Genomic DNA, 27,675 nt, shown 5'->3' on the forward strand with positions numbered 1-27,675 from the left:
AATGCCTCGAGGAGGATCAGGGAGGGGGAAAAAAAAAGGCTGATCCCGAGGAAAGAGAACTGGTATTCACCTTCTTAACTTGCTCATTTCAGACGCTTCACTGTCTCAGCATGACAGTGCCTCTTTCATCACATTCAGAGTGTGTATGTGTGTGTGTGTATGCGTGCGTTTGTGGCTTGTTTGAACAGAAACAAATTCTCTCTTAATTGGCACTGCGCACTTCTTGCCAACAGTTGGTCAGCTAGAAAAATCTGTAACTAAGGAGAAGGAAGCTGAGCAATGATTTCTGCCTCCCCATTCAGCAGCGCACAGAAAGGCTCATTATGAGGGAAATTCATATTCAGGCAAGTGCATAACTGCAGCCACTACATTGACTTCGCTGAAATTTGGTGGGAACGCATGCATTATGGATCCCGGTTCCCCCGCCACCGATGAAGACTGATGCAAGCTGTTTCCTAGTCACACAAATAAAATAATCAATTTTAGGCCTCGCAGCATTAACACCATTGTCTAAGCAGTCAAACATTCTGATCAAAACCATGAAGCAGATATCTCCAGGGGAGGTGGGGTGCATGAGCCAATCACAGGCATCTCTGACTCATTCTCAGTGACATAACTATAAGCGTCGGACACCAAGAGAGCAATGTGTGGGTGGGTGTGGTTCTTCGTTTGTCTGCCCGTCTTTGTGCCTGTCTGTGGGTCCGGCCCGTGGGTGGGTGGGTGGATGGGGGACCGGGTTGGTGGGTGGGGGGGTGTGGGAGGTGAGGGGGGACTCAGCATAGTGAAGAGGGTGGTGGTGGTGGGGACAGAGAGGAGGTGGCAGGTGGAAGTCAGAGCAGAACAATTTAGCACAGTGGGAGTTGAGGTGCGGAGGGGCACGGGGGTCGAGGGTGGGGCCAGAGTGCGAGCAGGGATTATGGTTGTCAAGGAGACAGTAATTTGCCCAAAGCCTGGACCCTACCCACAGTCCTCCATGGCTCCCTTGTCTCTGTCATTCCGAATAGGAAAAATCTTTCAAGTGTTGTGGCTGTTTTCTCGATCTTGTGAGGAAAGGAAAAAAGTTGCGAGCTTAGGAGGTGGTACAAGTGATTGGGGTTTTTTTTTTTTTTTTTGAGATAATGGTATGAGGGAGGGAGAGGGTGGGTGGACCCAGGCCTGAGTAATCACTGCCATTGTGAACTCAAGAGGGTGAAGCGGAAGAGATGAAAGACAGTGGTGTGATAATTTTGTAATCTAACTCCTTCCCATTCTTGCTAATGCTCCACCCCCACCCTCCCACCCCATCCATCTCCATCTTTCCCCCCTGACCCCACCATCCCACACCACACCCCCTGCTCCCAGGACACAAACTCCCTGCTGGTCTGCTTGACTATCCCTCCCTCCCTCTCACTTCTCCTCCTTCTTGGCCTCTTCCTTCTTCTCTTCCTCCTTCTTCTCCTCCTTCTTGGGCTCTTCTTTCTTCTTGTCGTCCTTCTTCTCTTCCTTCTTGCCATCGTCCTTCTTCTTGTCATCCTTCTTCTTGTCCTCCTTCTTCTTGTCCTCTTTCTTGTCCTCCTTCTTGGGCTCCTCTTTCTTCTCCTCCTCAGGCATTGGCTCTGTGGAGAGGATCACTTTGCCGATGTTGTTCCTCTCTTGCATCTTCCTCATGGCATCGCCCACCTGGAGGAGAGCCGAAAGGAGAAAGACAGTTACATAAGGAGAGATGAAAGTGTAAAGGGTGAAAGAAGGGCAAGAAAGATTTTAAATACACCTGTCATTGAGAAAAATCTATTGAGGGCACACAGTAGTAGCCAATTTCTCCTCCACCAACACATTTCCACAGCACTGTGAGCTTCCTTGCATTCTGTGCTTATAATCTTCACAGACTAGAAACAGATCTTCCCAGCAAATATTACTTCAATATGCAGCATATGTGAAATTACATTTGTTTAGATGTGACTTTAATAATCTTTGAGCGGAAATGAGATTGTTGCAGCGGCATAAAGCAAAGAAACAGAAGACTGACAAAATAAATGGAGGGAATAACATACTGCAAACAGATACTTTCAATAATAGGATTTATTAAGCTTAAATATAATGAAATTTATTTTGATCATTTGAGATGATTAATGTCGGTTCTGAGACCGCTGTTCAATCCCGGTCTTGTTCTGGGATCAATTTTATGCGCTGGCGTTTTAAGAACAGCTTTAATGTGAAAGCTTACATCATGATTTATGTATAGTGATGTTTTAAATCCATTTTAAAGCCCAATAAGATTATAATTATAATTGTATTAAATCTTTTTCCAGTGATGGAGGCGGCCATTTCAGATAGCGTTTAGTCCCCAGTAGGTGAATCCCCAGTACAGGCACATCATTTATTGGGTTAAACTGCTGTTTAAAGTCAGACTTAAAATCCAGCGTTTATCACAGAAGGTCTTTGACCACAGTCACAATTTGTTGTTATAGTTAGAACTGTCCTCAGAAATCTTGTCTAGGTACCAAACCACCGTGGTCTGGTTGTTACATAAAAGCTGAATTTAAAGGACTCAATGAATCATTGTACTTTTGGGTACAATGAGCTCACCCTCCATCTAAAGCAGCACTGATCCCACATCACTGCCAATCATAACGATAAGAGGAGAATCCCAGCCAGACCAGCCCCACCCTCCTCTTGACCACCGAGCTCTGTCCACTGTCTGTTCCTGTCTCCATCACTTCCCCCTCCCTCCCTCCCTCCTCCAATCCCCCTGTTCATGCGAGGCAGGCAGACCACCTAACGACCAATGCCACGGCAACGGGGCCATCTCCTAGCAACGTAAAGCCTGGCTGAAACGTGGCCCTGACGACTCAGACACATGGGAAAGAGGGGGAGTGTGGGAGTTGGAGGTGGAGGGGAGGGGGTTTAGAGGACAGAGGGCGCAACTGGTGTCCTTCAGACGAGGAACATGCCTCGCTGAAACTGAAAGGGAGGGAGGGGTGAATCCGGGAATTATAAGAATCATCTTCAATGTGAATGAAAGTCACAGTGAGAGCGACTGAGGCTCTTTGGACGACTCCACCCACTCCCACCCTTCACTCTCTGAGATCTGTCAGCCTCTCTGGCTGCCAGGCATCTCGGACTGGAGTGAGCTTTTTTCAGCGACGCACATGGCCGTTATCCTCTCGGGCATCGGCGCAGATGTAGATAATGAACCAAGAGAAACCACAGGAGGGAGGGATGATGCTAATTTCCAAATACCGCTCCAGCATGTTTATTGATTACTGGGGCAAAAACAAAGCGTGACAATGGAAGAAAGGCTGTGATGGATGGGGTCAGGGCGTGGCATTTGTACTCAGGTTGTATTAAACGATCAAGTATTTGATTAACTGTCATACAACAGCTTTTTTCTCTGATCGTCTCTGATGCTAATGCAAGCATCTGTGTTTGCAGACATCCACCCAAAGCTTTACACACCAAGCCAGACTGAGATATACCTTGTTATCTCCTCTGTTTTTTCCACACTCCTTCAATTTCTCTTTTTCATACATCAGGGCCCCTCCTTGAGAGAGACGCACACACTGACTAAAGGATGTCACCATAGCAACAGGAGAGAAAAAGCGAAAAAGATACACTGTGAGGAGGGAGAAGGAGAGAATACAAGCGAGATGGAGAGAGACACAGAGGGAGTCAATAACCTAAAGAAGGAGAGAAAGAGTCCGATATGAAGAGCAGGCAGATGGAGAGGCAGAGAAAGAGCGTCAGATGGCGGAGAAAGACAGCGGGTGTTTCTCTCTGGCTGCAGTCGCACAGGCCAAAATACTGACCAGCGCTGACTTTGACAACAGAAGATGTCAGCCTCTGACTCCCTCTTTCTCTCCGTGTTTTTCACACTCTCTCTATTCATATCTGCTTGCAGCGTTAATTTTGTCAGCGACAATCTGACTCTGTCTGGCTGAGTGAGTTATCATAGAGGACACACAGGGCTCCTTGTGGACAAACTTCATCTGTTGAATGTGAGTCTTATTGAATCTGGAGGCCACGCCCAGCTCCTGCAGATCCTACTGCCGAACACGCAGACCCACCTGACATTCACATTCATTCTGGGTGAATGAATCATCTGGTCATTCACACTGAGGTGCACAGGGATGCGCTTAGGTACAACCAGGCACAAATGATTCTGAAATCCAAATACAGAGGCCGTCTATTGGAAATACACCTTTGAATAAGGATTCAGCCTAAGAGCACATAAAAAAATGGCAACTCAAATGGTCACATACAGATTAAGGAAGATGTTTTGATCAATACGTGTCTGGACAACGAGCCATATGAATTGTTGAGTAAATAGAGTGGACGATAAGGAAAATATCTTGTATGTGTAATTCTTTTTTATTATGATAGCAATCTAAATTGCAATATAACAAATTTACCGGATATTCAATTGAAAAATTGTTTTGTAGATAAAAGAAACAGATGAGATCTGTTTTTGGTTAAATTAAATATACTTTAGAGAAGTAAAAATACTTGTAAAGCCAGTACTGCCAAAAAGTGATTTGCAACACTGCCTGAAACAGCGTAATACTGCTAGAGATGTTAAATAGTTGCCGTCGTGGTAGAAATTATATACTACAATATCATGTCACTGCATGTATCATCATTTCCCCCAACCCTGGTTAGAAAAAAATGCAAATATTATATGAGACAATGTGACATTCATTGGATTTAATCAGTCCAGACACAGTCTATATTAGAGACAATGGTGCAAAAGGGGAAAGTGGTAGACAGACCTGCTCAAGATGCCAAGTGGAGTCGATGCGGGGCTTGACCTTGCCCTGCTTGTAGAGGTCCAGGATGGTGTTCATGGCCTGTGCGATGAGCTCCGTCTCCCCGTCCAGGTAGCCCAGGTGGAAGCCGCACACCGACTTGTTCCCCTGGATCAGGCTGAGCGTATGGATGGAGAACTGGTGGTACCAGTTCTTGGCCACGGCGAGCAGGTTCTTCTTCTGGCCCGCAAGCATGTTGGCCGCACCTGAGAGAGAAGGAGGGAGAAAAGAAGGAAAGGGCCTAAATCTCTACCACATGGAAGACAAAGTCTGTGCAAGACTGATTTACTAATGATGCATTGTTTGTTTAAAAGTCTTATTCATGTACTTCCTTTTCATTTTTTTGTTATTGCATCTCAAATGTGAGGATTTGCTGCCTTTGCTGCTTTCTGTTATTGTAAATTGATTTAAAACAAACAAACTAAGACATCACCCTGGCCTCTGGTTATCGCTCATCTCCTCGTTTTTTCCAATTTAATGACATTTTATTGGCCAAACAAACACTGACAAAAATCATTGATTAATTATTTGGTGACATGTCAAATCAGGACTATATTAAGTCCTGTCAGGTGCCTGTTCTCATGAGTTCTGGTTTATATTTTTGTCCCACCTCTGTTCCCCGGTACACTCACACTCTCACCTGCACCCTTCACCCTGAAAACCTCTTTAGCACTTCAGCTATGACTGCCAACACATCACCTTCCTATCCCCTCCTTCTGTTTTCACACAGCCTCCTATACTCTCACTGTCTCTGCGTCTGTCTCAGGGGAAACAGGGGACACAAAGCGTGCTCTGAGAGAAGAGAGGGACCCAGCCTGCTACATTCAGACACATTCCAGGTTTCGTGTGCATAGAACGCCCATTGTTTCGCCCAGCATACTTCTGATAAGCTGGAACAGAAGTGGCCAGCATACAGGGACCAGGCGGGTGTCGTGGGGCTAAAAGGGGGGGGGGGGGGGGTTACAGTTGGGGCGAGAGAGGGTGAATGGGCGAGGGTTGGGGGGCACCATACTGGGTAGTGGGTGTTTGTACAACATGCAAAGGCAAAGCCCTGTTCTCCATGGATGCCGACCCTGCCCACTGTTGCATACATGCTGGTTCCAGATTGGCAGCGTAACAGAGAGCGAGCGTAAAGGCCTGCCCACGGATGACACTGAGGACACTGACCTCTACAGAGAGGTCGCACTGCCCACCAGGAAGAAGCTTTATTCTACGGCAAGTGTAGAAACCCATGACTATTTTATGCACTTTATTGATCTGCTCAATATCCTTCAGCTGGAAGACCTTTTTTCTGATCATATCAGTACAAACAGACTTAATTTGCAGCTGCTTTTCAAGACGCACTCCAAATATTTGTTTTATTTCACAACAAGTTGCAGAAATATTAAAAAAAAAACATCACATGTAAGCTTAAAGAAAATGAGTGAAGAACATACTGGTAATTGTAATATGTAGCTGATGAGTTCCAGTATGGAATAACATATTCATGGGCATTTGTGTCTGTCAGTAGCTGCTAGCTTGTGCAGGTAAGTTATACAGTAACCTTAGTGCTTCCTACTATGCTGTGCAGAGCTGCCAACAAGCTTAATAAACCACACATGTGGCTTTAGGCATTACATAAGACGTCCTGGTAACCTTAAAAATTAAAAATCTGGAGAAGTTTGGTTGGAGAGGTACATTCAGCCTCGGGGCAAGTGCTGCGTGAGAAGACTTTTTTAGCTGCAGGAAGTTGCTTGTGGGAGTTGAGGCTTGATTTTTATTTGACTCTGGTGCATAAAAGTGCTTCTGAATCTGATTATGTCATGTGGAAAACTGTGGAAACTGGTGACATAGGCAAGTCTTCTTCCAGACTTACCATTATAACCATGTTTATTGTAATTTGTTGTATACTGAAAACAACTGATCGACTCTCAGGTAAAGGATCATTTTGTTACTTACCATAGGTAATAAGTTTGCCCATAGGTTTCAGCAGGTTGTAGGCCTTATGGGTGTCTGATCCTCCGAGAGGGTCCAGAATTATGTCCATCCCTGGAGCAGGAGAGATAAGAAGGGGACAATTATCATTGGTTTGAATTCAGAGAGAGCAGCCTGCCAAGTCTCCTCGGCAGCCCCCTCCGCATGCCAGAGTTCACGAGGAGTAGTGAGTGTAGCCAAGTTGTGCCATGTTTACATGAAGAGGAACCCCATACGTATGCCAAGAGAGCAGAGGAGTTGTGCGGGGTGAGATCCCACTTGTTTTATGTTTTTTCATTCTTGTTACTGATAAGACAAGAGGGATAAAATGTCTCTCCATCACTGTTCATTCCATTCCTGAGTGGACAGAGTAACAAACCAGCCTCTGAGCAGATGGTAAAGCATGGCAACCTAACTACGACGGTTTCTCTGTGGCTTGTTAATGTCTCGCCATGTAGGCTCAACCTTAATGACGTCCTTTTGTGCCAGAGGGGACTCCTCAAATTGGGCTACCCCTCCTTGCTCCGTTAAACCCTGGTTCCATTGATTGTGGGAGGCTCACAGCACGACTCTGCCTTGACCACAGCACAGATGAATTGACGGAGAGTGAAAGACACAGGGAAAGGTAGCGAGCTGGCCTGCACATTGATCCAGGCTTCTAATTAGATGCATTCTGTCTAAAGTGTCAGCTCTAGCTCTCTTCCTATCCGTCTCTCTGTCTGTCTGTCTCTATGCTACAAGGAACAGAGACGCGTTGGAGAGGGGACTATGAAATGAGCCTCCAGCATAATGAGAGTCTCCATCCTGCTATGAACACAGCAGTAGGCAAAAGAAGAAACAGGAACTGGACGTTGTTTCATTTTGCTGAAAAGCAGCATTTTTCTGTGCCCCCTTTAGAGAGTCCAGGGCCACATCTACATAAAACTCTGCAAATACATTATTGATGGCGATGAGAATCCGAACGCTCACTGTTACATGCAAAGAGTTTTCTTGGTAGGGAAAATGACTCTCTACGTGCTGTCAGTCTAGTGTACATGGCAGCCAGCTCTGCTGAGAACTGTGTCATAAGAGAGACACTAAGTGTATGAAAATGTATCATCGCACTGTCTGCAGTTTGTTCAGCGCTGTTCAACTAATGCTGCAGTCACACAGTATTGCTTTGTGCCAGTGGGAATTTATCGATCCGCACTATTCATCTTATGAAACGATCTCAGTGCATATTGCTGTAAATCCTTACTTATAGATAGTTTACACTGGGCCATTTATTAAACATAATTTGAAATCGTGCATCCCTCCGCACACAAACTCCAAATTTAGTGTGAGTGATTTTCCCAGTGCAGATGGTTGAGTGTCTCACCTTTCGGGCTGATCTTGCGGACTTCCTCCACATAGTCCTTGGTGCGATAGTCGATGGGATGCGTGACTCCACCTTGGCTGATGGTCTCGTGCTTGCTGGCCGACGCCGTGCCGAACACAGTCACATCCTTCACTGTCTTGCAAAGCTGGGTGGCTGCGATACCCACTCCACCTGAGGGAAGAGGGGTAGGGTTAATACACAGCCATCATTTTGCGAAAAAATACCAATTTGACTTGTGATGGATTCTAGCGCAAAGTCTACTGACAAGGAGTCAAGACTGACTGAGTTCGGTTGTTCAAGGCAACACCGAGAATTCCCATTCCATTCTGTGGCAGGTAAATGTGATTTACATTATTTATTGTCCCAAACAAGACAGTCAATAACAGCGTGGAGGTGTTTTGCTCAGGGGTATGTAAAGAACGCACTGAACAAAATCACATTACCCCAGCTGGCCTGGGGAGAACAGACACCCACACACAGATGCACAGACACACACATCCAACTCTGGAGAAAGTAGCCATTGTAGCTCAGATGACACATCTAATTTTTTTTTTGGTTCCCTTATTCAAAACAACCTGCCTAAAATTCCACAGGACAAGTAGAGCTGTAGCTGAGATGTCTGTTTTGTTAGGAAAGGAGAGCTGGATGACATTCTATTGCAAATTACATAAACTCAGCTCCTTATAACCGTGCCAGCTGAAAACAAAATGTGCTGCGCTGTCCAAGATAACTTTTAAAGACAAAGTGCCGTAAGACCGTGTGCTTCAGTGGATGTTTCGGATATCTGTTTGTGGTCACTGTATTTGAAAGTGTGTACATAGTTGTGGCAAATGCCTCAGCCAGTGTTTGCTAAGGCAGCCAGAGCAAGAAGTAATAGGTTACTGATAAGCAGTGGCTCGTTTGAAATGGAGGCCGACTCGAGGACTTGAAATGAAAGGCATCCATAAAGGTCATTTATGCCTGACCAAGTAAAGAGCACATCTTATCTGATACCGGAGAATAAAGCAACACAAAGCAACACGTGTGTTTAAATAACATCCATTTTTAATGGCATAGCTGGGCTGCTGGACAGGTTTGGAATAAATGAATGATGGAATCACGATTCGCTTGCTTACACAGGCAACTAAACCCAAACATTTAGTAAGAACACCCAGTAAGATAATCAGAAAGGCAGGAAGACAGGCACATAGACACACATGCATGCGTGAAAAGGCCTTTGCACATTTGATTAGACTTGCGCAAAGGCAACCAAAGAGGAAGATATTTTCTAAATCTGATTTTATCATGTGAAATTAATGAAAAAAAGTCTTCTTCCTTTATCCATACTATGATGCTTGGTCATGTATATCTACTAAATATCTTAACGTCAGTAGTATCAAGTCTTTATATCTGAACATAGCATTAGATGACAGTGATGCACCTCTGGTCCCTTCGTCTCTGCATCAAAATTATTCGGAGCCAGTAAACGAGTCGAATAGCACAATTTCCTCAGTGACATCCTGACAGTTGCTCTCTGAGGCTGCATTATCATAGAAAACCACGACTGACACACACACACAAAAAAAAGAAAAAAAATGAACTGAGGTCTAATGATAAGATTAAGGCCAATTCAAATGATCCTCTTTATTAATCTGTGACCAGGACTCGCTCAGTGTGAATATGAAAAGAGGTTTATTTCAGAGGGTTTTATTCTGTTAAGAAAAAAAAAAACCTCTCTGAGCACTTGGTTAGAAAAAAATTGTTGGAAAAAATTTAAGAAATTAGATGAATAGACCCATTTACCATCCAACAATTGTCTCTGATTTGTGGTTCTCATCTGAGAGTCGATGTGAGAGGAATAAACTCTGCTTTACTATAATCACGCATGCTGACACGGAGGAGAGAACTGATGGGAAAACAAAAAAACTCAATCAGAGCTGTTGCTGCTGGATGTGAGTGTTGTTGCGGCTGCGTTGTAACAGCACCATCTCTCCTTGTCCTCAGTGAGAAACCAGGTTTGTGTTGCCAAGGAAACCTCGGCCAAATTGCCGGCAATGACTGAGCAAAGGGAGCCATTTTGTTCCATTGACTCCTCTTCCCTTGAACATAGAAGAGTCATTTGACGGCGATCACAAGTTTGTCATTAGTTTATATTTGACAGACCAGGTCACTCCCTCCTCTTAGTAGCCACCAAACTTTGGATATTCAGCCACCTGTGAATGTGTGTCAAGGCTTTTGTACATTAAGGAACAATTTACACAAAAATCAAAGAGCAGTGTATTTATTTAGGAACATGTGATGTACCCATAATGCACTTGCATACAAATTTTTACACAAGCAAACAGTACAAGCAAATTTGCATCTGTTTGCCTTTGACACATGGGGTTATAGTACAAGTATACGAGCGGCTGTTGATGTGAGGCATGAAGGAAGATAGAAAAAAAAAGTGTGAAGTTGATGAATATGAATTGTCTAAGCGAGGAGTTTATGAGCTGTTCTTACAAAATGGCCCTGTCGCATAGTAGCAACCCTCAGACACAGGTGTGAAGATGTGTGCAACAGGATGATGCATGCATTAAGCCAGGCGCTCACATATTAATATTTAACTAACGCTGCTGTCATAAACACAGTGATTCCCCTTCTATGTTGACTTGATGAGGTCAGTGAGCAATGGGTAAACAACCACAGCAGAGATCAGTCATTATTCTCATCGTATTGCTTTCTATTCTATTCAAAGAGACAAAGACTCATTTTCCAATCAAGCCTTAAATCATTAATGAGATGACAACAGAACTAAACAAATGTCATCTCTATAATCAGATATTTTTGGTTTTCAAAATCTGGGTGTGTAAAAATGTTTTTTCAAAGCGATATCGCGCCCAGAGAGGAAGACGATACCTGTGCCTGGATCCTGAGAACAAACTCCTGATTTCCCATCACAAGACTGCTAAGCTGTGCCAAGAACCCCTTACTGCACCTCACCTCACTTCACAATTACACACTCGCAGACACACACACATCCATACATACATGCACTGATCACAAAAGAGAGAGGAGAGGGGCTACAGCCTTGAACGGACCTGAATGGCTGCTGGTATCTGCTAATCTTCACAAATATGCACAGATTAAAATATTAACCTTTTATCGACCCAGTGCTTTAGTTTTCTGATTTATAGTTTCTCCCTCTGTGTCTACGTCTTTGGACAATCATCTCTCTTGGTAGGGGTTAGAGCACGATTTAAGACCATCCACAAACACTTACCCATTGCTCGGGGAAGAGAAAGCAGCTTAAGCAAATTCTTGCTGCTAATTGCATTTGTTCTGCTCGAGATTCAATTGAATTGTTTACTTTTGTAAATTAGGAAACGTCAAAAAAAAAAAAAAAGCGTCCACCTATCTATTTTGTTTTTCTCTCTCTCACCCTCTCGGGAGAAACAGGATACACAGTAGGGTTTTGTCTTTCCCTGAATCCTTACATACTCGCATTTTGGCACAAATTGCACTTGGCTTCCATAACATGACTGTTAGCAGCGAAGAGGAATTTTCCCCAAAACACAGTGGAATCCAGACTGACACTGAGGCCACTGTTATTGCTCCACACCCAGAGTTCAACAGCAGGGGTGGGTGGGGACATCAGAAATGTTTTTCAGATTCAAAAAAAAAAAAAATAATGGGATGGATTCCACGTCTGCCTTGTCCTGATTAATACATCTCTCAATGTGCTTTCAAGCTACGTCCTCAAACTGCTCGTGTTTTTTCTCTAAATAAAGACGATGTCACGTCACAGCGTTTCTCAACTGTCTGAACAGAGCTGTGATCTCAGGTGTTGGCAGGGGGGGGCGTGTGGTCGCCATGTGGCTACTGTCAGCACCAGAGAGATGACTGGTCCCTTGCATCTGAGCTCCGTGTTGCTTTCTTGTGTGATTTCTTCTGCATTCATTTCCACATTTCCTGAAGGACTCTTGTCTTTCTCAACCTATCATTAACTTGTGGTGGTAGCGGCTGTGAAAGTATGAAATACAAATGCGGACTCAAGCATCTCTTTTTACCCAAACTCGCTGTGGCGGCGTTACAACATCAACAAGCTGAACCCAATAAATGAACATTTTATTGCCACTCTCTGCAGCTCTATAACAGAGCTCAGATACGAGTCCTGTAACGCTGACAGGAGCTGTGGTTTGGTGTTTGTGAACGTGTACTCTTGAGGTATTACTCTGCATTATGTAACCTTGGTGTTGACTGTGTAAATGTGTGCATGTGTGTGTGTGTGTGTGTGTGTGTGTGTGTGTGTGTGTGTGTGCGTGCATGTGCTCACACTGTTGGCTTCAAGAGCGGTGTAATGTGCTCTCTCTGATGGCAAATTTCTCTCCGTGCAGCATAAAGGAAACCCATTTTTAGTTACCGAGTGAGTGAATTAAAAAAAAAAAAACATCCTTTGCTTGTGTGTGAATGTGGTCCCTGTGATTTCCTGAGTAAGGATTCTCACACTGCTAACTAACACAAACACAGAGAGAGCGCTCAGAAAAACACAGAATATGCATCTACATGTACAAACACAAAATATATTTCTATCACAAACAACTTTCTTTCCTGGTGCAAACCCGTCTGCAGAATGAAACAAGAGCTGGTGCACACTCATCCTGTTATGTCACACACACACACACACACACACACACACACACACACACACACACACACACACACACACACACACACAACAGGTGTCCTGACACAGGTTTAACATACACCTGCTACTGTATGTGGTGGTTAGAGTGGGGGTGGATCGGGTCATTTGTCACTGCAGCGATGAGAGCGCGAGCGAGCGATGTTATTGGCGGGTTAGGTCGGAGGTTGCCCTGGTTTCCCTCTCCTATCAGTGCAGCTGATCTGCCGCCGGCGATGCCAGGCCTGGGGAACACAGAGACGGTTCAACCACACAGCCCAGACTCCCGCTTAGTGGTCAGACTGAATTAGCATTCTCTAAACTAGGGTAAGACCTCCCAAGCAGACAGACTAAGGGGGGAGAGAGGAAAGGAAACCATTTTCAAGGCATCTCAGACTTTTAGCATGGCTCCCAGGAACAATTGATCTATAAAAGTGAGAAATGTAAGTACACTTGATCTCATGCTTAAATAGCAAGGGCCTTTGTCAGCTAGTGAATAATGAATGAGAACAATAATCTAGGAGGGAGTCCCAGGAGAAATAAGATACATAGAAATCTTTATTTCCTTGTAGCTCACAAGTTTTGGGTTTTTTTTTTTTTTTTTTTTTTGCAATAATCCTTCCAAAACATTTTTTGCTTCTCATTTTTTAATCCCAAATGCAATCAGCTGTGCACTGAGGCTCATAATGCCTGAGGCCCTGCCTACAGGTCTGACAGCAGTCATGAAGATCTACACCAGGATGGGGCTCTCATTCACCAAACCCAAGAGATCCAGCCACCTGTTCCATCTAATTTAAAGCATTAACAGTAAACTTATAACATTTTGGTGTAGAAGGACACTGAGCATATCAGAGAAAAAAAAAAATTAAAACTTGAGTTTAGAGCTGTGAAAAGTACTCGCAGAACCAGCAGCTCAGCTCCGTAGATTACCATTAACAAGGTCTTAATCCCTCCACTGTGGCTGCTGTCACCCGTCACTCTCAAGGGTGTGCTGCACCTACATGCAGCAGCTGGGAGCCACTCACATCAAGTACTGCCAGATAATCCTCAGTGTAACCTGGTGTAACTCAGTCCCAGACACTCCAGCTGTAAAAGTATGGAAGCCACCATAAGTGGCTGGTGGGGAAAATAAAAGGCTTAATAACGGCCAACTTAAACGGCACTGAGGATGTGTAGAATCTAACACACAAACCTCAAACACACTGCTCCGGAGCTTTATGAGAGGAGATGATTGATAACATATGTCATTTAGAAGACCAAAGCACCTTACGGTGCTATTAGTGAATATGTTTTTCTACAGTTTGAGAAGCTCCAGTTGGAATCAAACCACAAACTCTGGCAGCGTTGGTGCCAAAATGTCATGAGGTCTTGACATGCAGGCGGAGGTGACTGAGGCCAATCATCAGATAAATTGATGACACATAATAGGCTCCCACAGCACCACCTAATTCATATTATGCATTCCACATCTGCAACACAATGCGTGACACTTGACGCTGGCCTGCAGTCACTCAAGATCTCATAAATAAAACAGAGGTGGACGTCATCATTGGAAGCAGCGGAGCCCCATATGTATGCAGGAATGTGTAGTGTGGGTGTGGTTGCAGGGTGGCTGGCCAGGGTTCATAAACATTAGGACCAGTTCAGGGAGAGGTCAGAGGAAAAGCTGTTGGCCGGGCACAGTCGAAGACCCACGAGATACATCCAAATGTCGCTGAACTTCCCCCCGCCCAAGACCTCTGGGGAAAACAAAGGGGGAAACGTGCGCACGTTCCCCCGATGACGAGGGCTCGAGCACGGATATGGCGAGGTCATGCAGAGGGAGCGGAGGTTACGGAGGGCCGAAGGGGGAGGAGGAGAACGGAGGATGCAGATGTGTGGTGCAGAAGAGAGGCACGATGGGAGGAAATACAACAAGCTATTGTTTGGAGAGAGAGAGGACAGGAGCGAACCCACGAGAGAGGCAGCTGAGGACTATTCACCAGAGTTTACTCACACACACACACGCGCGCGTGTGCACGCGCGGAAAAGTATGGTTGAGCACCAGGAAGGCATTCTGAACTGGTCGTCTGGTCCTGATGGGCAAAGCTCACCACACTTTCGAGGAAATTATGTTCAGATGAGAGAATGCAATCGATCCACTCATCCAACTCTCTACAAAAATAATAAATAAATAAAAACTAAAATAATAATAATGATAATTATGTGTTTCCCAAAGTATCAAACTATTCTTTTAATGTTCTATATTATGTCCTATATTTACTTAAAAATATCTAATATCAATATTCACTCTGTGTCTGTGTGCAGCAGTTATACAACTGCCACTTCTTTTGCATGGCCCTCTGTCCTGGAAAAAGCTCACTCAGGTTTCTTCACTTTTTCCAACTAAAGGATTTTTGGGGATGTTCTTCTTTAAGGGTCTGGGATTGAGGGTGTTGTTCAGATTGCAAAGCCCTCTCAGACACTTCTGTGATTGTTGGCTGTTTAAATAAAATTGACTTGACCTTCTATTTCTGTTTCATTATACAAAAAATAAATAAATAAAATGAAGATGATAACACGATAAGAATATTACTACATTTTATAATTAATTAAAATGAAGCATCTATTCAACTGCAGGTTCCAGGGACTTTGGGGAAAAGCTAATCTAAAAGTAATTGAAAGAAGGTTGGTTATTTTCCTAAAGTGATTAAATCCATGGATTATTATGAGAATAAACAGGTCAACCATGAGCCCCTCAAGCATCTACTTGAAAGATGTGCTAATGAAAAGATTTATGACAATAAAAGAGAAGAAACCGCGATAAGAAGCTGTTGATCTTATATGGGCCTACAATAAAAATCATACTGGTTTAAATCATAAATACCAAACCATACCCCGTGACTGAAGCTCCTGCGCCACTGCTACTTCTCAGCTGTGTAAATAGGTCCAGTTAATCTCATATAAAAGTTCACAATTTTATCTTTGCTCAACGTAAACTGATCTAGGAGGAATGCAGTGTTGTGCAGGCGAAAAAGTACTGCTGTGCAGTTTGGATATACGACTTCATATGCAACTGTCAGTTGCAAAGCCTCGTGAGACAGTCTGTCGAGGTGAAGTAAAGCCATTTAACCACATACTAATACGGTATGTTGTAAAATGGGGTGTTCACTGCGCTGTGGGCAGGGCTGAGTTGACTACTTGTTGATTGCTGTTTCATAATCAAAACACAAAAAATGCTCTGTATTCCGATACAGACTTGTATTCTGCTACTTAGAATCGACTTTGACTCCAAAAAGGAGATCAGTTCTTGGAAAGCTTCAAATGTGAAACAAGGAATTTCTTTTCAGTTTTCACCGAGGCAGCAGTGGTGGTGTTCCACATCTTCATGTGACGCATTACAGCCAAGTAATTGACGTTTGAAAGGGTTATATTCAGAATATATCACTAAATAGGGAAAATACCTTAAACCTTAGGAACAACAAGGGGCAGCAGGATAAATCACGAGTCACAAGAAAATTAACAGGACTAGGAAAGAAGAGAAAAACTTAATATGCTTCACAAAACTATTTACTTTGCTTTTTTTTATGAAAAGCTGGAACACTGCTCTGGTTTCTAAATGTTATTCATATGAAATTAGGTAAACACTGCTTCATTTTAAGCCAAAAATTGAGCCACGCCCTGAGGTCACATTTCTGCAAATGTGCAACTATCAATAATTTTTACTATTGACTAAATATTTGGCCTATAATATGTCAGAAAACACTGACAAAATGCTCCGTTATAATTTCCCAGAGTCAGGTGAAGACTTCAGATTGCTTACTTTGTCTGAACTACAGTCAAAACTGCAAAGAGATTCAATCAACTGTGATATGAAATCAGCAAAACCTCCTGTGTGAAATTCTGAAAACAATGAAGGTCTGATATTTTTGCTTGACAAAAATTTTTTAACTGATTAAAAAAATGTTAATTGTTAAAAAAAAATCTGTTGATCATCAGCTAATTGATTAATAGATTCAGCGCTACGCTACACTTGTGGTTACAATACTGCTAAAATTAAAAAAGTTCCAGTATTGGAATATATTTAGCAAGTAATATGCAACCGTGGCTGCAATTTCCTTCATAATATTAAAAAAAAATATATCAGACCTGAGAAGACAGACACACACATATTCACAATCTTGTTCTCGCTGTCTGTCTCTGGCCCTGTCACAGCAGATACCTTTGATCTCTAATCAGAGAGAACATCAGGAACAATTTTTGACACGCACACGCACACGCACACACACACACACACTCAGCATCCAGCACCATCTGAGCCATGCAGCCCTGTGACGTAGGGAGAAGGTGTTAAGAGAACAACGTGCACATCTCACTCACTGGCAATACATTTTGTTGAAAAGGAACTACAATCATGCACACTGCCACTGCAGGGCTTTCTGGTCTCGACAGAGCAGAGCTGTGGAGGACACAGTATAATAATTATTTGCACATGCAAAGAATGACAGAGAGCAGGCAAGCAGACTGTTAAGCAAATGTTTTTGTCATAGCCTCAGTAATGTGCTTTTACAATCCTGATGTCCGGACAGCTGGCGAGCCAAGACTGGCAGCCCGCCCTGAGAAACCAGAGACGCCTGCCTCCACCAAACCAGCAGGGAAAAGTGTCTTACACCACACTTCCACAGCATTCCTCCTATAGCAAACATACCCTGAGCAGAAAACCTCTGGCATCATGTGTGTTTCACGGGGATGAGTGACATCAGCTGGATGATATTGTGCATGCAAACATTTAGGATTCCTCTGTGACCACCAGTCCCACAACTATGAGTCTGTTAACTGTCATTCAGCTCTGGGGAAACTACAGTTTAATCTTAATCTTACAAATTCATTCATTTTCAGCATTATTGTGTTAATGCCAAGGGATACATCCACCTGGGTTGGCAGTTTCCCAGAACTCTCTGTCATTTTTTTTTTTCAGTCTCCCAGAGAGAAAACAGGCTCAGGTTTCATTATGTGCTTACATCCCTTCGTTATCTACACCCACACACTGTCCCAAATGTCGAGGGATCCCTTTCTGACTCCCTCTGCAAAGAAAGAGTGGAAAACCAGAGGAAAAGTGAGAGCTATACACCGGCAGATAGCGAGAGGGAAACAGAAATTCACTCCCATTCTCTCCAGCTGGCCTGACTGTGTAAACACAGCAAAATCAAATGCTCTCAGGCTCAGCGCATCACACCCCAAAACAGGTGCTTTTACTCCCTCAATCCCCATCTTTTTCCCACCCACTCACTCTGAGCTTTGACCTTACAGTCCAGGTGACAGGTGCTCCAGTATTAGTGCGGTACTGGAGAGTGCACTCACTGAGCCATAGCGCACACTAATGAACAGTGGGACCTTCTCCAACAACCATCATTTATATAAAAAAAAGCAATGCAGAAACAGGGGGCGCAGAGAGGGAAGAAGTCTGGTAAATATTTCTCTGAGCCTCTGCTGAGGATTTTCTAAATTTTTCTCTCCTCAAGCAGATCTCCTCTGTGTCCACTTACGACAGAGCAGTTAGCAGAGTTCACTGCAGAGCTGCTGGGCTGACACCGAGATGAAAGTGATTAAATGTGGTTTTCAGTTGCAGGAAAACAACATAAACTTGCACTGGAACTTTGAGTCACTGTTATTCATAGCTACTGCAGCAGGCAGGAAAAACAACGTTTGCTTTAGTTTGCGAATTAATTATTAATCAATTTATAATAAACCCACCCAACACTGAAATTAATGACCTTTCATGAAGAGTGATGCATCCATTCCCAAATTAAGACTGAGATAAAATAAAAGTGTTTATGTGTCCCCTATGTGCAATGTAACGTTCACTGTATTTGTGTTTTTGTTTCAGCACCTGCTGCAGCGTGGATGAGGACGCTCTGGTTGGGCCGAAGGTTGCCAAAGTCAAACAGCATCATGTAGGCGGTGATGTAGTTGACAGGAAGGGCAGCTGCCTCCTCGAAGCTCATGCCCTCTGGGATAAGGAAGGTGTGACTTGCTGGCACCGCTGCCACCTCCTGCCAGAGCCCAAAGCGGTTCAGCACCATCACCTTATCACCGACCTGGAACAGGAGGCACAGGAAGACAACGGCTGAAAAGAGGGTGAAGCAAAGGCCTATCAATCTGCATCTATTTCCAGTGTTTAGCTCAAGTTACTGGATAAAACAGAAATTTAAATTTGATTTTTAGAAAATATGTCCAAATATTGAGTCAGCAACAACACCTACACATCACAAGAGCTAACAGGATGGATGAATGGTTGAAATGTCCAGCTGCTTCTACTCCAAGTTACCCCTTGGAGAACAAATGCAAACTTAGCCAAACAGACATAAACATCAACAGTTCAACCTCTGTAAAACAAAACATACTGAAACATCCACTATTGTATCCAGTATATGAACATTAGTTTAAAAAAGAAGTAATCAGTTTAAAATTAGTAAAGATAAACACGTGTCTCATTGATGGGTGTTGTTGATGAAAGGTTGCCTGAGTTCATTGGACCTGGACAATGACAGAGCAGCATCTGACACAAAGGGGCTGGGAACCGCTGCTCTAATGCACCAGAGAAACAGCGAGATGTTGGACTGTTCTGCAATTATCCTCCTCTAAATAGCTGAGATCTGGACGACAAAACACCAAAACTGGAGGTTCTGTTATCTTGCTTTCCATAATTATTTGTTTTTGGAAGACGGAACCATGTCTTGGGATCAATACTATATCCACTGAACAATGACAACACTGGGGGAAAATGGAGTTTATAAACACTTTTTAAAACAATTTTATTGAACTAAAACTAAACTCTACCATAGCTAAATTAATGAAATTAAGAGGATCCGCTGTCAGCTCAGTACCCCAGGAGGTTTCACCACCGGAGCCTGATGGAGCTCGGAGCATCGCGCCATCTGCAGCCTCACGGTTTCTTTGGCGCAGTGGGAATGATGCGAGCAGTGCAGCAGGAATAGTATGGATGTGATTTATTGTTTTGCTTACAAAAACAGCAGACGTGCAAACATGCAACCACTTCTTCCAACAAACCTCAAAGAGTTTGCTCTTAAAGAATGCAAGCAAACAAGGAAAGTGACAAACCACAGCAGAGTAAGAGTAGTAACCAAAGGCTGCGCTGACTTTGAAATGGTAGTGAAGCAAATGTGCTAAACATCCAGTGCTGTGTTGTAATTTTTTCTCTCAGCTGAAGTTTGGCCATAGTGGAAATGTCAGAATCTCTCTTTATGAAGATAAAATATGCGATTGTCATTAAAAATTTAGCCATTTCAATCCTTCAGAGCCGCTATTCTGACAGCGATGAGGCCACAGGCGTCATTTAACATGCTGCATGTCCCGATCACCATCTTGTCATTTTCGGCTACCAAACTATCCTTATCAAAGCAGGATACTCTGATTCGCAACTGTCTCTTTCCAGAAGGACGGCCCCCGCCCCCCCTCCAGCGTCCTCACTAACCAATCGGGAGAGCCCACTCGAGGGACACAGGAAACAGAGATGACTGCAACATTATAAGTCTCTTCCTGTTTTCTTCCTCCCCCTTATCCACCTCTCTCGACACAGTTCTCCCTCCCACCCTGTTTCCATTCTCCTCACTTTTTCTCTTCCCTTCTTTCTCTTTCACTTCCTGAGTCCTTTTCCTCTCACAACTTTAGAACGTCTTCCTTCCCCTTCTCCAGTCCCCCGTCTCATCCTGTCTGTGTCTCGCTCTTGCCGCCTTCTGTGACGCTCCCCCTTTTATCCCCCATTTCTCCATCTTCCGCTGTCTCATTCTGTCTTTACCATCCTCTTTCTTCTTTCCCTTGTGAGAAGTGTCCTATATCCCCTCTTCCTCATCAGCGAGACAGGACAATGGGGCCCATCTTCTCCCCTGGCTTCTCTCCACTCATCAGAGTCCCTGCCAGATTCTTCCCCATGGCTGAGCAAGCTCTCTCCTCCTGGGAACAAACCCTCTCTACCCGGGCCTCTCTAATGGTCTGGAGGGAGCCATGCGCCTCGATGTCTATCCACTCCAATTAGAGAGATCTGCCTCTCTCTTTCTCTTTCATATCTGCATCTTTCTGTCTGAGGCCGAGTCATTTGGTTTATTTTCAAACTATACTTTTGCTTTTTAACCGTGGGCTACTTCTCTTTCCTTCCCTTTGTTATTCATGCCAATTCTCTCTCTCTCCCATCTCCATCTCCCTTTTTCCGTTACTCTCGGAGTCTTGAAACTCGTCTGCCTTGCTGGTTTAATTGGGGGTACAGTGAGGCACAAATCGATAGACAGGGGAGTTCAGGCTTTTACAGGAAACACTCACAATCATGACTCACACATCACATTCAAATGCATCTGCAGCTATTCTTCCGTGCCCACGTAAAATGTGAGCATGTGAGTTGCTGTCAGTTACACAGAAACTGGGTAGCAACATTCGAGGCCGAGCGAGCGAGCGAGCGAGCGAGCCTTGTGACACTTCTGTTACAACATCTTCACAGTGTGACACAGAAACACACACAGGCGCTCCTTGCATTTCCTTTCTCTAAGCCTTCATGGCACTGCATCGAATGTAGTCACAGTTGGGGTCATGTGTGCGGGGGCGCTGAACAAAGACACTTCCAGTTAACTGTATAGGAATGGAATTAATCAGATGGTGATTCAGTTTGGGGGTATGAGGGCCTCCAAGTCAGCTGCTTTGTGGCTTGGAGCTTTGATGATCTCAGCAAAAAAAATTATCAGGGAAAAAAAAAAAAAAAAAAAGGACAAGCAAAATTTCTGATACAGCGTTCCTGAGTCAGGTTGAGGCAAAAGATGAAGGTTAAATGTAACGCCTGCACAGCCCTCGTGGCTCCAGTAAATGTAATTAAAAGGAAATATAATATCTCCCCGGTGTCAGCGTAGGTGTTATTGTGCTTTATCACATTTTGTATGATGGTGAGATAAAAAGCCACGCCCTGCTCACATACTGCAAAAATCTGTGACAGGAGGCCCTGGATGCTGCTTCATGCACTTGACTGCACCTCTGATTGTGCAAATCACCACATCATGCTGACAAAAATACCATTATTCTTCGTCTTGGTTGTACAACTTAATTAATATTAGAAGCCTTGATGCAATTCTACGCTTCCAATCTCAGAAATTTCCAGAATTTAACGAAAACCACACTGAACAATCTCAAAGGGGGAAAAAAACAAAACAGAAACATCTGATTTTCTCCTTTAGCCCAGCAGCTTATGGCCAACTGTCAGCAGGCCATGTAGAATATGAAAGCAAGCTCCAAAACGTTGTGATCAGGGCGAAAGGGACATGTAGGATGGAAGGAGGAGGACAGGCGGGAAGGTATAGATGCCCTGAAGGATACAAAAGATGGGAAGGAGAGTGGAAGGCATGAAGGGAGGGCAGCGCGATAGAGGGATTCACCAAACAGTGCAATTGACGGAGGAAGAATCAAGAGATTATGTGAAGGAAGGAGAGATAGAGGGAGGGAAGGAGGGATGAAGGAAATACCAGACTGACAATGTGGGCCAGAGGGAGGTAATTGAGAACATATGGGTCAGATCCTACCAAAACTCACCGAGGGAGAGCATGAAAAATGAAAAAAGAAAGCAGGTCTGGAGAAAAAAGTGCTGATGTTTGGTGTCACGGGAGCTTCAGTGTGATTTGTGATATTTCCCCTCTTCCCTCGCTTACTCACTGATGTACTTTTCCCTGCAACACTCCCTCATAGGTCATTTTGGGTGACTTCACTGTAGTATTACTTCACTCAACTTCATTGTCCGTCCAGGGGACACTTGTTTAGCAGCAGTTATTGAAACACAACACGAGACATGCAATGGATAATAAATACACAAAAAAAAAAAAAAAACACTGGAGCCGGCAAGCATTAAAACAATAAACAGGCCAGAGACACGGAGACTAGGGGACAACAATGGTGCAAGCGTGCAGCATTTATCAACACTGCAGTTTTATAACGTTACAGCACAAGATAGACAGAGATACAAACTTTTATCTCTGGCTGGGAATTGTTCAAATATGTTTTCATTTTCATTTTCAAAACTGCTCTTTTAACTTAACAAAATTCTCTGAAATGCCTGAGTGGTAAAGCAGGCTCTGACATTCAAGAACATAAGGTTTGGTCGTTTATTGAAATGATAAGATTAAATAAAAATCAGTCGCACTTTACTTAGCCACTGATGTCTGTGTTTGCATTATCTAATTAAGTGGCATAAGTGTGCTCATAGCTATGTGTGCACTGTATGGGCAGCAAACATTCAGACACACCCATTATTGTATTGAATATATGTGTGTGTGTATGGGTGAGGGAGACAGGCAGACAGATAAAGCTGCAGCAAGTGGTTTGCCTCCCAAAAATTCAGGGCCATCAGGGTCAGCGCATTCCCTCTGAGTTAGCTGGCAAAAGATCTCAGAGATCTCCATCCATTAGGAAGATTGGCTCTTAATTTTATAAGCTTAAGGGCTACAAGGAGACGTGGAAGTGAGAGGCATTGGATGACAAGTTGTGTGTTCGTGCATGTGTGTGTGTCGCGCATGACCTTTAAATCCAATCTACATTACTGACAATGTGGAAAGAAGCAGTGAAGTATTTTGGAAACACAAGGGTCTTGACCCGGCTGATCCAGGCTGACACGCCACCAATCAGGCTCCCATTACTCTGCAGAGATTCCCCCGTCCATGTGGATCCACACTTGACCGGCACATGCGCCACTCCCAGCCAGATGCACTGATTTGTGCGCTTGCATCACACATGTGATCGGCGTGTGTAGGATTATCCACAGACATTAAGTGGCTGATGTGAGAAAATGCGGCGCTCTTACAACAAACGGCGTGAGTCAACACTGGCTGATGTGCAACATCTCGGCTTTGTAGCTTAATTGTCTTACAAAAGGCGTTACCGTGGTGATGCCATGCAGCCAGGAGACAGACGTATAGGCCTGTGACTCATCATGCAATGCAAGAAAGCGACCAATAATCCTCTTTCAGTCACCACTTCATTCCTCGTGGCTGAACATTAAAGTCCAAGTCGGTTTTTTTTTATTATTATGACTGTTTCATTGTGATTGGCTTCATTGTCTGAGAGCGCGCGGGGGTTTGAACTTTAATCGTGACATATTGATGGCCGTAAATATTTTCTGCAACACAACAGAGGCGACGGGCCCTCTATTGACAAAGAGGGCGAGTGATCCCGTCTCTCATTTCTCAGACCGCGCCGTCTGTGGCGTCGCGCCTCGCCCTTTCCGCTCGGTGCGTCTGTGCGCCACCGCCGCTCGCGGTAACAAAAGGCGTCGGTGACTCCGGTCTCGCCACCGGTGTCAAGTCAGCCATGTTAATAACTAACCGTGGCTCGTCACAGTCTCCAAAATAAAGTCTCTTATTGATTAACAGTTTGAAAGCAAAGCAGCGGGAGCAGTAAATGTAACAGGAATCGAAGTTGCGTTTTATCGTTTGTCATTCAAACTGTTATTTTTATAGTTGCACTTAGAGCCACGCAAGCCCAAGCAGGATGAGGAACAACTGCAGACTTAACGCCTATAACCTTATAGGGGTTATAGGTTATATTATAATTCAATTTTTTTTACACAGTCATCACTCTCTCTCGTGTGGTTGTTTTCATATTTCCATTTTCTCTTCTTTTGTCTCCACAAAAAAAGACAAGGGAAACTCTCCGGTGACTTTCCAGCTTTAATTTTGAAGGCGAAACAGTCTAATTTCCGGTCTTATCTTGGCTTATCTCTTGCTGACTTGACACAGCTCCCCGCGCCTTGGCGCACATCAGAGCGCACAGCGTAGGTGCAGCCAGGTTGGAAAGCATCCCACGGACTGGCATGTGTTTATTTAGACTTTAGACTGACAGCACACCCGTTGCGTCTGAACATTAAGCCCATCTCTCCATTGCAGCAACTATTTTGTGTCGAAGTCTACACAAAGTTGCTCGTGTGTGCGCACAGGCAGCACAATATGAAAACCGGGGAGACAAGAGGGGCGACGCCTGCTGCTGGTTTCATTGTGCTCAACTCGTGTCTTTCTCACACTCTGGTTTCCTTCGAAAGACATAAAATGCACCATGAACACACTAACGCACTTTAACGCTTTACATTTTCAGACAAGTGCTCTTTTCTACACACAACTGAATGAATGGACGAGCAGCCGCAACACATCAAACATTAACTATAGACCAGTTTTTTTTTTAAATTAGCCTGTTTATGAGTCGATTACTTGACCCTGAGCTTTGAATTAATCAGTGATGAAAATGTTTATTACAGTGTGCAGCTCTAAAGCCACTGCCTGAGCAGCGAGCAGAGCCTGACACGCCCATATCCAGATGTAGCTTTTCAGCACCAAAACCAAGCAAGGCCAAAATACACCGTTTAACCAATAAACACACATATACACAAACAGTAAAACGTGGCTTCAAGTGGCAAGAAATATAAAAGCGGAGAGTCATGTGTGCTTACTTTTCTGTCTGTCACTTCTTCCCCAACAGCCTCCACCACCCCGGAGCACTCCATTCCCGGGGTTACCGGCGGGGACGGCAGCCGGTCGTACAGCCCCTGCCTTGCCATCAAGTCGGCGAAGTTCAGCCCGCAAGCCTTGACCCGCACCAGGACCTCGCCAGCCTTGAGCGCCGGCTTGCCTTTCTTCACCTGCAACTTGACTTTATCATAGCCCCCGTAGCCGGTGAGCACCAGAGCGCGGTAGCTGAACGCCTCCTCTTCGGGGACCTTCTCGGTGGTCGCCGCGGGGGTGGCCGCTGCTTCGGCGGCGCCAGCGGGAGCCGACTCCGTCTTGGGCGGCTCGGTTTTGGGCTCCTCCGCCGGTTTGGTTTCCTGCTTCTGGTCCACGGCGTTTTGCTGCTGGGCAGGTGCGTCCTCTCCAGACATTGTGCAGGCAGCTGTGAGACACCGATGAGTCTAGGAAAAATACTTACAGGCTTTTCACTTCTTGTGCTTTTGTTGCCGTGGCCGGGCTTGTCGATTGGCTGCGTATGCTTGCCTTGCAAATAAAAGAAAGTGCGAGGGTTAGAGCTTCTTTTTCAGCAGTCTTGCATGGAGACACAAACCCCGACAAAGTAGGCTGATCAGTGGCCAGTGGCTGTCAACGCCGCGCTCTGACAGAGTGTGTGAGTGAGTGGGACGAGACACGGGCAGGCTGGAAAACACGGAGAGCTGATGAAACCCAGGGATTGGCGTGTGTGACTGGGTGGGCTTGGCCCTTTGGGGTAGGGCTATAGGATGAGTCTATATTGCATCAAGCAGAGAGGTGATTTGCAAAATTGTCCATTATGGCTAAAAGGCAAATAAAGTTGAAAGCAATCTTTGCCAAATCTGTTGATTGCTGCAAGTCTCCATTAGATTATTAAGGTGATGTAGTTGGGGGAAATAAATAGCTTTGCCAAATATAGAAAAGCCTCTACTTAAGTCTCAGAGAAAATTATTATAGCAGTAATATCCTGAGAAACAAAAGATAGACTATGACTATAAACAATGACTATAGAGTCAATTTTGTACATTCATTTTTCATTTTGGGGCTGTGTTTGTGACGTCTTCATGGCACCGTGCACTTCTGCCCCCTCACATGCAATGAATTATACACGTTTCTGACACAATACATGATCTAATATTTCTTTCAGCAGGCATTTGCTGGTTTCTGGCTGTTTACTGCTGCATGTTTAACAGTGAGGTCTGTGTTGCTGGAACACCAGGAGCCGGAGGAAGCGTCTGTTTATGCTGCCTATTCTACAGTAGGATTTGCAGGAACTTTGGGCCTGCGTATGGCTCATTGTTGTAACTTCCCTGCGAAGGCAGCTCCGAAAAATATGAGCTTGTGTTGAAGTCACGCCAGTTTTTGATTAAACGATATAACCTGCTTCGTATTATTCAGCTTCAGCCACCGCCACAGGGCAGGATGTCTTCTCCATCAAAAGCTAATACACATGGGGACGGGGCCGCTCATAAAATTCACAGGTTTTATTATGAGTATTTTGTCAGTTAGTCTTGAAGGCTTGTGTGAAAGAGACACGTACAAACACGCTTTTGTTTGTGATCAGAGTAACTGTCAGTGTCTCTTATATGTGTCACAAGATGAAACCAGAATCTATTCACATTTTTCCAGCTGTGTGCCTGTAGAGATGAGGGAGACCAGCCCAGTGTCCACTCAGAGAAATGGGACCACAAGAGGAGTGGTGAGACACCTTGTGGCCGTAAAGTGCCACTCAGCACTTCTGAGGCCAAATGTCCCAATCAATATTCCACAGGGGCTTAATGATGTAGGATGCAGGCATTATTGATCCGCTGCTTTGACACCGGCAAAATGTTACAAGGCAGACTGTCTGTTCTTTCCCACCAACTGCACCGAGCCGCTCTGAATATACATCAGTGTGCTGTGGGTGCTTGCAGAGTGGCTCTTCTCCTCATTAGGTCTGACAGGGCTAGTATGGTAATATGCCAGCAAAGCACAGTCAGGAAAATGACTTGGACTGCAGGTTGGAGTCTGAAAAAAAGGATTAGAGGAGAAGCATATTGCAGAAGCTTTCTTTATTAGTTTCACTGTGGGGCCGAGAAGAAAATTTCAGAACATGTTCCAGCAGCTAAACAGGGTTTGAAAATCTATCCATCACAGGAAATGGCTGTGGTTAAAGGAACCCAGGAATAGGACGCAGGAACAGAGATGTACTGCCTCGGACACCTGGTGCAGTCTGGAGACTTCCTGTATTGTCTAAGTAGGTTACTGAACGCATAATGTTGCTCAGTGGTGTAATTCGGCCTGGATAAAGTACTGTGTCACCACTCTCTGCCAGTGCTCTCTGCAAATACACTGAGTCTGCAGCAAGTCTGGACGGTCTCTGAGGATGTGTGTGTGTGTGAACAACAAACACACGGATATTTTAATTTCCATTAAAACTGGGCAAATACTGGGATTTACAACAAATCT

General features: G+C 44.4%; 1 protein-coding gene across 1 annotated transcript; it reads right to left on the bottom strand.

The window, feature by feature from the left end:
- Positions 1 to 1,343: 1,343 nt before the first annotated feature.
- vat1 (vesicle amine transport 1) lies at positions 1,344 to 25,849 on the bottom strand. Its single transcript, XM_041062552.1, has 6 exons — positions 25,200 to 25,849; positions 18,603 to 18,810; positions 8,092 to 8,262; positions 6,720 to 6,809; positions 4,746 to 4,987; positions 1,344 to 1,659 (listed from the first exon to the last, which is right to left on the bottom strand). Exons 1-6 carry the CDS (start codon positions 25,623 to 25,625, stop codon positions 1,387 to 1,389), a joined length of 1,410 nt encoding a protein of 469 aa, XP_040918486.1. The 5' UTR covers positions 25,626 to 25,849; the 3' UTR covers positions 1,344 to 1,386.
- Positions 25,850 to 27,675: the final 1,826 nt, after the last annotated feature.

Source organism: Toxotes jaculatrix, chromosome 18 (genome assembly GCF_017976425.1).
Source record: "Toxotes jaculatrix isolate fToxJac2 chromosome 18, fToxJac2.pri, whole genome shotgun sequence".
In the NCBI taxonomy this organism is placed as follows: Eukaryota; Metazoa; Chordata; class Actinopteri; family Toxotidae; genus Toxotes; species Toxotes jaculatrix.

Excerpts from the sequence above, each read along its gene's own strand:
- vat1 (XM_041062552.1), bottom strand. The coding sequence starts at position 25,625 with ATGTCTGGAGAGGACGCACCTGCCCAGCAGCAAAACGCCGTGGACCAG. Across the intron at positions 8,263-18,602 it reads CCTCATCCACGCTGCAGCAG|GTGGAGTGGGTATCGCAGCC; the intron begins GTGCTGAAACAA and ends CTCTTCCCTCAG. Across the intron at positions 4,988-6,719 it reads GGGCAAACTTATTACCTATG|GTGCGGCCAACATGCTTGCG; the intron begins GTAAGTAACAAA and ends CTTCTCTCTCAG.